The sequence below is a fragment of the Bacillus rossius genome, chromosome 16 (genome assembly GCF_032445375.1).
Source record: "Bacillus rossius redtenbacheri isolate Brsri chromosome 16, Brsri_v3, whole genome shotgun sequence".
In the NCBI taxonomy this organism is placed as follows: Eukaryota; Metazoa; Arthropoda; class Insecta; order Phasmatodea; family Bacillidae; genus Bacillus; species Bacillus rossius.
The window spans coordinates 19,890,708-19,903,214 of record NC_086343.1 but is presented as its reverse complement, the minus strand read 5'-3'; the positions used below and the strand labels follow the sequence as shown (position 1 = coordinate 19,903,214).

The 12,507-nt window shown below is 36.4% G+C and overlaps 1 protein-coding gene across 2 annotated transcripts in view; it reads right to left on the bottom strand.

The window, feature by feature from the left end:
• Positions 1-5,810: 5,810 nt before the first annotated feature.
• LOC134540400 (tyrosine-protein kinase Src42A) overlaps positions 5,811-12,507 on the bottom strand; it is a 66,813-nt gene continuing 60,116 nt past the window's right edge. For both annotated transcript variants that reach the window (XM_063383110.1, XM_063383111.1), the window contains exons 6-7: positions 10,760-10,916; positions 5,811-10,165 (exon numbers count right to left, since the gene is read on the bottom strand). In XM_063383110.1, the coding sequence (XP_063239180.1) occupies positions 9,957-10,165; positions 10,760-10,916 (366 nt within the window). In that variant the 3' untranslated portion in view covers positions 5,811-9,956. The remainder of the gene's footprint in view (positions 10,166-10,759; positions 10,917-12,507) is intronic.

The following is a 12,507-nucleotide window of genomic DNA, read 5'->3' as shown; positions in this document are numbered from 1 at the left end:
TTTGTTTGCTCTTCAATCTGACCTAGCTGAGATATTTGTGACTTTACTGACTCCAGAAAATTCATGTGTATTGTAAATGTGCTATAATCAATATTAATGTATGTGTTATCTTTTATCTTATAGTAAATACGGGTACAAAAGAAATTAGGATGCTGGTATTGATTTTGTTGGTAAACTTAAATATCATTGGAAAGAATACCTATTGTCATTTTGTTTTAAACTGGACCAAGGAGTGTTTAGTGTTCAGTTTCACTTTCTATGTTCCCAGCTGTTAAAACATAATTTAGTGGGAACTATAGAATTTCAAAATTGTATAGTTTTTGGCTATACATAGTTCATTTAAAACTTGGCATAATTTGTACCATGTTGTATCAACATACTCCGATTTTAGCTCTGGCGCCTGCGAATATTTTTAAAGAAATTAATACATGTCTTTTTGAGTTAGTCAATGAAGTTTAGAAGTTACTGTTTTGAATTACTTATATGCGTTTAGAGCAAGGTCTCATTAAATTATTTATAACTTCATCATTTGTTAATTTTAAATAAAACATTTCAAAAGTCAATTTTTGAATGAAATTTGTTCAAGCCTCTGAATGAATACATGGCCAGTCAACAGAGAATGCAAATGACTGACTTAAGCAAGAAAAAAAAAAAAAAAATTTGCAATGATTCATGTATGCACTGCATTTATTATTGTTTTTGCATATATAAGTTTTTAGAATGAGATATTTTGTCATTTTTTTAAACATTCATTGTAAAACTATTTTTTTTTTGTATATTAGACTATATATGGCTATGTGGCAAAGTTCTTAAACTATTTTTGAAGCAAACACTGCACCTAAGTAGATCCAGACTTGCAATAAAATTATATTTGGTATTTAATATTTATATGTGGGTACATTATTAGCTTCAACGAAACAATCCTCATGTTACAGAATTTTGCTGAGTTTTCCCACCAAATATTCATATTGTAAGAGTTGGTAAATTCTTACATTTTAAATTTTGACGTCGACCGGGGCTACGCCCTCCCTAAGCCCGATGTGCCTCACGCCGTCGCCACCCCTCTCCTCCCACCATCACCCTCTATTTAAACCTCCCGCCCCGTGTGCAGGTGTGTGTGTGTGTGCGTGTGAGGTTGCCGACAAGAGGCGGGAGTAAAGTCTGTGCCACGACCCCTTTTATTTTATTATTCAATTTTTATGTTTACCTACCTGTCTTTTCTTTAAATAATATTCCCTAAGTGTTTATGTTTTAAGTGCTAGTTGTAAGGACGGCGCAGCGCCCCACGCGGCAGGCAATGGAACTACCCGCAACTAGTTTGATCCATAATCATAATTAAAATAATCAATACTCAACTTAAATAATTAACGAAACCTTGGTATGATTTTATTATAGAATTTTTAGTGTATTTGTTTTAGTTAAAATATGTATTAATAAATAACAGGAGAGACTAACGGTAAATCCAGTGCTTTCCGGCCGCCATGCTGCCCTGGCCTCTTCAGTCGCTTCCGTTCGTCACCCGGGGTAGGATGCTTGGTGAGCACCGCGCAACTTCATATTTTTCTTAATCAACTGATCTCTTAACATCCGCCGGACTTTTTATCATTCTTAAACCTTTTTTGTATCAGCGAGGCCTACTCCGGGTGGCCGACTCGTTTTAATAAATATTTAAGTTCAATTCGAACATTTAATCACGAACCGCGTCCAAAACTCACGAGGCCAGGCCACGAGGTGACCTGGTCAGCCTGTAAACTGATTCTCTCCCGCCGTTGGCGTTATTAACTGTTTCATAGTGTATGTAGGTGTAGCGCGATTGGAGACGTGTTGTAACGTTGCTGAAATAAAAGGAGTACGTCGAACTTGTGCTTTTTAGTCGAGTGACCACGGGTCACGTCACGCCCTGAAGAGTGTCTCCGCCGGGTCCACGTGCCCACATCACGTGGTGGCGCCCACTCCGACATTTAAATTGTTCGTTCCCTTACTTCCCTAGTACGACAATTTAATTGTATGTATTGCAATTTTTCATGCCCATTTTCCACTAAAAACTGAGTAAGTAGGTGCTGTATAAATAAATAGAGTCCATACAATCCAGACTAAGTTCAAGTCAACAGCTACAATGAAGGTAGAGTTGCTGGTAATTGGACCTCCCATTCTGTCGTGTTACTTTGTGGAGGTTGTGCCTCAAATAGAGCTAGCTACTGATGAGCTAGTTCAAAGAACTGCGGAAATTAGTGTATTATTTGAATGTATGTGCAAACAAATGTTAAAACTGTTACTCAGTCATATTTACACTGTTTCTCAGATTTGACACAAGAAATGGGTAAGTTGTAAATAACTTGGCTTTGTAAGTATATAAATTGAATATTTAAATCACTAATTAATTTTAAAAAAACACAGGAGGGGAAATAATAGCCTTAATTTACCAACTGGTAGAGTTCAATAATGATTGAACAGATAAGTTAGTTTTGTACCAAAAAGCCAAATATTTCATCTTCATTCTACCAGGGAGTCATGAACAAGTAAGAGGTAGGATTAGCTTCTAAAAATACTCAGCAGATGGCAGCACCTGCCCGAAAACTAGCCATTTTATCTTTATTCTATCAGGCAGTCATGAACAAGAAAGAGGTAGGAGGATTAGCTTCTAAAAATACTCAACAGATGGCAGCACCTGCCCACAACCTTTTCAAAAACTTCTCATTCTACCAGGGAGCCATGAACAAGTAAGAAGTAGGATAAGCTTCTGAAAACGCTCAACAGATGGCAGCACCTACCGAAAATGTCAAAAACTAGCCTTTCTATCATTCTACCAGGGAGTCATGAACAAGTAAGAGGTAGGATAAGCTTCTGAAAATACTCAACAGATGGCAGCACCTACCCAAAACCTTGTCAAAAACTAGCCATTTTATCTTTATGCTACCAGGCAGTTATGAACAAGAAAGAGGTAGGAGGATTAGATTCTAAAAATACTCAACAGATGGCAGCACCTGCCCAAAACCTTGTCCAAAAACTAGCCTTTATATTCTCATTCTACCAGGGAGTCATGAACAAGTAAGAGGTAGGATAAGCTTCTGAAAATACTCAACAGATGGCAGCACCTACCCAAAACCTTGTCAAAAACTAGCCATTTTATCTTTATGCTACCAGGCAGTCATGAACAAGAAAGAGGTAGGAGGATTAGATTCTAAAAATACTCAACAGATGGCAGCACCTGCCCAAAACCTTGTCCAAAAACTAGTCTTTATATTCTCATTCTACCAGGGAGTCATGAACAAGTAAGAGGTAGGATAAGCTTCTGAAAACGCTCAACAGATGGCAGCACCTACCGAAAACGTCAAAAACTAGACTTTCTATCCTTATTCTACCAGGGAGTCATGAACAAGTAAGAGGTAGGATAAGCTTCTGAAAATGCTAAACAGATGGCAGCACCTGCCCAGAACCTTGTCAAAAACTAGCCATTTAGTCTTTATTCTACCAGGGAGTCATGAACAATAAAGTAGGATAAGCTTTAACAGATGGCAGACTGCTAAATCAGCATTCAGATTCAATGTTTCTCTTCATTGTACCAGACTGTCATTAGTTGAGAAGGCTTTTAATAAAAATTATAAATTTAATTTTTTAAATCTAGTATTGGTAATGCATGTTATTAAAAATAATACCTTGAGTTTTAATGACTAGCTGCTAAGGATAGTTTCCCTTGTGGCCATTTTGTGAACCCATTTTTTTGGTATTACATTTGTAATACTCTTATGTTTAATCTTCAATTCCTTTGCTTACCTTTAAGTTAATTTTTTTCTAAATTGGAATTCAGAGCCAGTATTCATCCTTATTGTGATGCAGTACATCTCTGGAGTGGTGCAGATGTGTCGGATGTCTCCAGGTAGCTGTTAGACGATGCTGCCCAGTGTCAGCTCTCTCAGGAAGAGGAACCTCCTACAGGAAGGCGAGTGTGGACAGTTTGGGGTCCGTGCGGCTTACCGAGGGACGTCACCCACGCTGGAGAAACAGTGCTATGCAACATAGCCTGAGCCCTCAAACGACCCAGGTGTTGCAGACCTGTGGGGTTCGCTCGTGACTACAGGCTAACCCCTCGCTCGTGCGGAGACTCACCGGGTCAGGTACAAGGACTAGGGGAAATCAGTACTCGTACATCAGGTAGAAGTCATATAGCTTTAATGATGTGCCCACAATGCACCAACACGTGAAACTGCACGCAAACTTACCCTACTCTTGGGAAAATTACGATGGCACTTGCTCTCAGACCGGGGAAAGAAATGTTGGAGTCGGCCAATCCCTTAAGCTTGGTACCTGAGTAAGTGCACTATGGTGCAACTAGAACTCTCACCCTACACACTGAAAAAAAATTAATTAATGTAATAAGAACAGCTTGTTTTAGTCAAAAACTTTTAAAATAAAAATTTAACATTACTTACAGCAACAAAAAACGTGAAATATTTTATCTGTTAACTTCATAAACAAACCATATTCATAAAAAAATAAGACTAAAATTTTGATTTTTATAAACATAATTAAGTTTTATATATATATATATATATGTTTCCGTAACAATAAGTTATTTTACTTGAAAAAATCACCTACTCTTACTTTATAAGTTTATTTTTATGGTTAACTTATTACAAAAACACTCAATGTGCAAATGCCTTATGTCACAATATTTTCCCATATTAAAATGTTAGGTTATAAAGTATAGAAACATTTGTATTCATCTGTAATTTGGATCATGTTGAAGATAAAAAGTGTTACATTAAGATAAACATTTTATTGTTTTCTTGATAAAAACAGAAAATAGTAATTGGCATGATTAATGAAATGTGTGATCAAAATTTATAGATTCTTTAATACAGACAGAGACTCAATTTGATTACAGTACAATTATTTACGGATTTGAAACACACACTTCAAAATGACAATTAAAAATCGTATTCTTGATCAAACGGCAGCAAATTAATAGGTATTCAATCACAGACTAGCGACTATGTGCACACTAACAGCAGGAAAAAATATTTCTTGAAGCATTGAAGGCCAGTCCACTTTATTCATCAGAAATATTTGCTGTTTCTCTCTGAATATGTGTGGACAGAGGTCTGTTACTATTTAACATAATGTCTAGAAATAAACAAACTTGCTTTTTCATATTCACAGAAGACGATAATTCACTTTCAAAATTTTAGATTAATTACTGACAACCAGTGATGCTCTATGTACTCCCAGAAGTGTCATCAGCACAAATCAAATCAGTTTTCCTGCATTTATTTTGCTTCACTTTCATTTTACATTTAAATGGTTTTGACAATTTTTTTGTGCAGCTGTGTCTGTATTAACCTTTTAGCAATTTTTTTTACGTTGAAACCATTGTAATATGTACATGCTGTAATGTTACAATGAACTGTCGAAGGGCGGAAAAACACTCAGAAATTTAAAACATCCCCATCATGACCATTTTTTATTTTTATTTTCACTGAAAATTTTTGTAAACAGCAACAACAAAATGTTAACTCAATTGCGATAACATGGCTGTTCACAAACGATGATGTTATACAGTGGATGTGGGAATGCAGGATATTGGCCATCAAGTGACATATGTTTTTAAAAGGAATTAAGATGAGGTAGGGGATGTCAGAATTTTTCAAAACTATTATCCTTCTGGAATTATCAATACAGGAATGATTATGATTACCTATGTACGAATATAGCAATAAAACTGAAATATAATTTAATGTAAGTCGATGTTGGTAGTACACACCGGATAAAATCAAATCTAAGGTGGAACACAAAAATAAAACAAAATTCACTATACGTAATTAACAAATTTTATTTACTGAAGTGAAAAATTCAATTCATAAATCATTACTTTTAAAAAAACTTATTTTAAATTTTAAGATCTACATATTAATAAAATTGATTTATTTTCTAGTTCACAGTTTTCACAAATATCCAGGGGAATTAAAAATTGATAAAATTAATCAAACCTTAAATTAAACAGCAGCTATCAATATATGATACTACACAGACATGCTTAAAATGTAGGCCTAAACTGAAACTTCACAAGGTAATGTGTAAGAACTTAGGCTATCAACATATGATCCTCTGTAAATGACTATCGTAAACAAACAGAAATTTAATAGAGATGGACGAGTTCTGCAAATTTTTGGGTCAAAGTACAGCGAGTTCAGTAATAATACCTTCGAGTCGAGCAGAGTAAAGTCCAAGCTTAATTTTAGTTGAGTCGCGTCCTTAAAAAGCGAGTCAACTTCGAGTAATTGCAGAAATTTTACAGAATATTTGTTTTTTATTTGCTGGTGTTAACATAAATTAGCACTATATTAAAGTTCATATATGTCTTCAAATAAGTCATTGTAAGTCATTTGTGCCAAGTGAATGAGTAAAATATAACTTATCAGACCTGATTTCTTTTAAAACTGAGTATTTTATTTTCACTAGATTCTGGAAAATACAGTAGCTGTGAAGGCCTTTGAAATCGAGGAAAATTGTGTGGTGTAATGAATTAAACAATAAAAAAAAGGGACATAAAGGATGGGGAGAGGAGAGACACACGACCATTCCATGTTTCTTACGCGGCAATAAGCCAAGACCATAACGACTTCACTTGTATTCTACTGAAGACAGTTATATGGTGCTACTCATATTCTAGGGAAGCCCTTACGGTGCAAATGTTATGATTTTTATGCCCAAAATTATAGGTGCGACCCATATGCAGAGGCGACCTGCCGGTGAATACAGTATGGAGATACACAATGCAACACTTTTGTAATCATGTCTAACAGCGATACTATTGATTTCTGCTATACTAGAGAATAAAAACCAACGTCCAGACAATTTTTAATTTTTTGTAATTTGTGTGCTATGTTAAAAAAAATTTCACCTACAGCAGGCCATTCAGAAATGGCATTTTCAAAAATGTAAAACGCAAATAGCGGAAAAAATTTAAGTTTTTCGGGAAGTGTAATTATTTAAATTAATGTACTTTGAGAAAATGTCAATAATTTAAATTAGTGATTACACTTTGAAGTGTTTGTAAAATCATCGTACGTGATATGCTTTTTGCACAGGATTGTCATATATTATCGAGTTATAAGATAAAGATCGTCGAGTCTCATCCTGTAGAATACAATGAATTTGACGGTCGAGTTGACCTTTAGCTACTCGTTTGACTCTGCTCGAGTTTTGAGTCTCGTGCCATCTCTAAAATTTAACCACAAAAACAACATAATATCATTCATTGTTAATTAAATCATGAATGTTTACAGAATTCCAATAAGTGTTTTTTTTATGCTTTTCATTAATAAATATCTGCTAACTATGAAACAATTTCAGTAATATCATGTAGAGAAGTCTTAGATATACAATTATGACATATGTACAACATTTATGAAAGTAAAATCACCAAAACCTTTACTCCAGTTCTTACGTATTTACAATACAAGTTCACATATTTTATGTACGTATTTGATAAAACTATATTGTTCTCTTAATTTCATTCAGGCCTGTGTTTTAAACCACAACTTTTGAAGTTTAATATTTTCTGCTTAGTGTGTTATGGATGCCATTTTTTTTCTGAACTTGATCTATGAAACGATAGAATTTGCACTGTATTTTATAAACTTGAAAAACAATTCACACTAAAAGTGTAAAAAAAAAGCAGCAAAAATTTTATTTTACAAACTTTTCAAGTTGACTAATCATCCTCAAATGCACTTATTTCAAAAGTAACAGAAAGAGTATTTACAAGATGCAATTAGCTTATTGGCTATTTATACAGGTTATCATGCACAATTGCAAACTATGTTCAATTCGAAACTGGTTTCAACTGTGATAAAAGCAATCAAAATTGAACACACAATCATTTTAAGACCTTACAAAATTGAAAACTGGGAGGGAAAAGTAACCACTCAAAAACATGATTCTGTACAGATAAACTGGTCCCAACTACTGTTCAGTAGGTGCTTCACATTTGAAGATATAAACTTAATGATAATTAACAGTGAAACCCTTTTAAGAAGTTCAACTAGAAGTTTATTGCTTGATGTTTTTAAAACAAAAAATTCCCTTGACCTAAAAAATTACGTAACTTAAATTTAAGCCTTTAAAGTAGTTTTTCCTGGTTAATAGGCTTAAATTTTTACGTCCCTTCACAAACATCTTAACAGAGTTTTACTGTAATTATAAATGTATACATTACAATTATTCCAAAACTAATTCATGCAGTTGCTGAGTTGGAGGTGAATTCTATGAGGTGCATCAACACCAGCACACAACACAATTAAGTAAAAATTTAATTTAACATTATTTGAAACTAGAACAAAGCTTACAAAAGCTAAGTTAAAACACGCTATACAAACACAGACAAAATTACAACACAATGAACATGTGATATGAAGTATTACACACAACATTCCAAAATATGCCATAAAAAAAATGCAGGGTCTCCATATTCTCATTGAAAGGGGGAAAAAATTTATAAAACATCACAAAGTGATTTTCAAACAATCTCATGGGCTAACATTTGAAAAATCCCGGAAGAGACTGCGAATAAAGTACCTATCTTCCAGCCTGGCAAACAGATTTCAAAATAGCTTTCTTGATACCTACAATACACGTTTAGATTCCACACGCAATAAATAAAAAAACTGGAATATACGCTACCAACAAAAATCATTTTATTTTTTCGCTACTTCTAACATTTCTGGAGTCACTATTTTTCAGTACTAGTACATCCCCTTTACTTATGACTTCAATAAGCAACATAAACAATAGGAAGCTAGCCACAATCATTTTAACTGGCTTATTGAGACACCTGTTCTTTAAGGAAAAGAAAAAAATACTCATGGGTATGTGACTGCACTCAAGACCTGATGTTCTCAACAAGAGTTAACCAGAAGGAAAATTGTGATGATCAAACTTTGACACTGCACTGAATGTAGGCTCACAATCATTTCTGAAAATTTTTAAGAGGAAAGAAATGAACAAGAAAGTACACTCAATATTTTGATTTTTCATTCGCTGAAAATAACAATACTCAGCTAACACCTGAATGTTACATTATGGCTAGAGACAAGATTTTAGGTTTTATTTTTTTATGAACTCTAATAATATTCTATATTTATGAATAAAAAAAAACAGATATGACATTTAATGATTCATAATACTTAATTCACCAAAACAGTTTATTGTAACATACATTGCATTTTGGTATTACGTGGTTTATTGACACGGTATTCAGTGTTATTCCTGTTTTACCGCAATTCACCACATCATCTTGTCTCTGATTATGGCTGCAGCCACACAGATTAAATGATTACAAGCCAACGAACATGAGCCAATGTGAACAAACCTTAGGTCTGCAGCATTTCAACAATAATAACCAGTACCACTTATACACACAGCAAGTCTCGCAACGTTTATATTTCATTATACACAGCAACAAAATTATATTAAAATACTACCCATTTAACGGATTAAAATTTCATTTAGCAAAAACAACTTTGTATCAAAACTGAATGTGCTCCACCGAAACAAATTCGTTATTACCACCTGATATCCGGCAGTCATAGCCTTGAACAAGACATTACAACAATTGATACCATTGTGAAAACAATACACATTCGTACTGAAATCAATCATCACACACAATTAACACTGACATTGCAAATAAAATACTAAAGTTTCTGATCTACCTACTTACTTGCAAATTAGAACGTGCACACTGATAAGAAATACCTGCATATAAGGACAATATAAAATATGATACAGGGTGTATTTAGGCTTGACGAGAGTAGCGAACGGTCCGGAACAACCACCACCACGCGCGCACGCTGCGACACTTTGCGTCCCCACCTGTCCGGAGGCGGGCTCTACTCGCGGGGCGACGGCAGGCGGAGCCTGAGCGAGTACGGCCACTCCGGGAGGTGGGCGTGGTCTCAGTAGGCCGACGCCTCCTTGTACTCCGAGCCCTCCATGGTGAAGAAGTCCTCCAGCTTCCACTGCAGGGTCTCGAAGGTGGGGCGCTTCATGGGGTCCTTGTGCCAGCACTCCAGCATGATGTCGTACAGCGTGTTGGGGCAGCCCGGCGGGCAGGGCATGCGGTAGCCGTGCTCCACCTGGTGCAGCACCTCCGCGTTCGTCATGCCTGCCAACACGCAGACACGCCCGTCACGTCAAACCATCCCACCTCCGGCACACAGGCTGCGTGCAGAGCTTCAGGAGAAAACTGCTGAAGATATCTGACTAGTGTCCGCTCGTGAAGAGCATTTCAAGAATACACCGAGGGCGGATGAGTAGATCCGTTTCTACATTCAGTTTCTAAACTGTATTTTTTTGGAGCATGAAAAAGAAAGGCTAAAATGTGTGTTCGAAGAACATTCCTTAGACACGAAATGACCGTTTAGAGATATTCTTGAAAGCACTCGATGGTTTGCGTTACACCAATCAACTTGGTAGTTTTGATTTTGCGGGATTGTCTAAAAGGAGGTTAGAAGATTTTTTATTTTATTTTATATTTTAGGCTTCCATAGATATCAATTCAATCTATTACTATCATAAGATCCATTACCAGGTTGTGTTACAAAACAATATCAACATGGCAAATGACAGCATTAAAAAAAAAAAAAACTATTGCGACAACACATGAAATGCTACGATGTCGCTGAGTACAAGGTGTGTGGGGCGTGATCCACGTTCAGGCCGCCCTGGAACAGCAAGGCGGCAAGCAGCACACGCTCACCTGGATACGGTATCCGTCCGTAGGTGACGAGCTCCGTCAGCAAGATGCCAAAGGACCACACGTCCGACTTGATGGAGAACTTGCTGTAGTTGGCGGCCTCTGGCGCGGTCCACTTGATGGGGAAGCGAGCGCCCACCCGCGCCTCGTACTCATCCTCCTGCACAGGCAGGTAAGACTTCCGTGGACGCACGGACCATCCCGACCACGTCGCGATTCAGCTACAGCATGTGCCCAGGGCCGGTGCAAGGTAAATTGGCGCCCTAGGCGAAAAACCTTAATACCCCCCCCCCCCCCCCCCCCAGGGCTGGACACCCCAAAAAAAAAAATTTCTCGCCTCAAAATACATCACGTAAGCCTAAGATTTTGTCAACAATCAAATGTAAGAAGGCTTGTGTAATTTTTTTTTTTTTTTACTTTTTTACTTATCACAAATCATTAAACAGGTCACCGTGGACTTCAAATAATTACTTATATCAATATAAACATTCCAAACTGTTACAGAAATCCATTTTCATCTAGTTTCAGTAATCGTTAAACATGTAATATCAGCTGTTATGTGTCGTGCTGCGCCGCCCCCAGCTACTTGGCGCCCTGGGCGGTTGCCTGGTTCGCCTGTACGGACGCGCCGGCCCTGCATGTGCCAGAAGTCTTGTGAATTGTGAGCGTTCAGGTGAGAAGCAAGAGAGGTAAGCAGGATTGACTGAGGGCTTACGAGGAAGATGATGCATGTCGGTGGAGCGTGGCCAAGGAAGTTAAAAAAAAATATATATATATCCTTGGGTGCAGCATTTATCTCTCAAGTCCTACACATATTCAAAGTAAACGTTGGCCATGTAGATACATGAAGCGTAGTTACGAAAATTGATGTTTTTAGAACCATTGATGGGTGTGTGGGCTATACCAAATTTACAACCATTTGGTTTTGTAGGGCTCTGGCTACCATTTGGCTGTGTGAGTATGTTCCAAGCACCATTAGTGACTTCCTAAGACATTAAACAAATACTATACAACCACTGAATGGGTGTACAAGAATTAGTAGATTAACGAGTTATTTTTCAAGTGTAATTATTACATTATTAGTGATAATAGCTTATAACCCTAATCTGGTTATGTACCTTTATTTGTGTTTAGATTTTTGTAGACTGTGAGGTCATTTGGATAAGCTAACAAATTATATACACCAAGGATATTGCAGGAATCGGCCATCGCCTATATTAAGAAATCATTTCAGCATCTTCCAGCGAGTTCAACTACATACTAAAGACGTTTTGGTAGTGTACTGAAGTACATAACCAAAGGAAATTACTCTTGAAGTAATTTTTTGCAATGGATATATATTCTTCACCCTATCTGCTATTTGTGAAAAATTAAAAATATTAGTAACTAAAATTTTTTCCCGAATAATTTTACTGTGGTCGCTCACCAGAAGATAATTTCCAGTTTTTCCAGATGGGGTACACAAAAATCATTCCTTTTTTTTAGTCACATATTCAAAATAAACTACTTAATAATTAGGTACGTGGCTAGTAGAGGCGTAGGATGTGAAACATCACAGATAGAGGGATAGGGCAGTTGTAGGGTACACAAATATTTAAAACAGTTAAGTGTGCAAGCATGCAGTTGTGCATACAGGTGTGCAAGTGTAATGAATAATGCAAATACGCCATTGATAGCTGCTGCAGTCACCATGTGTGTTTTAGGCAAGTAATTTGATAGCTATGTACGATACATAAATTCGCATTACGCTC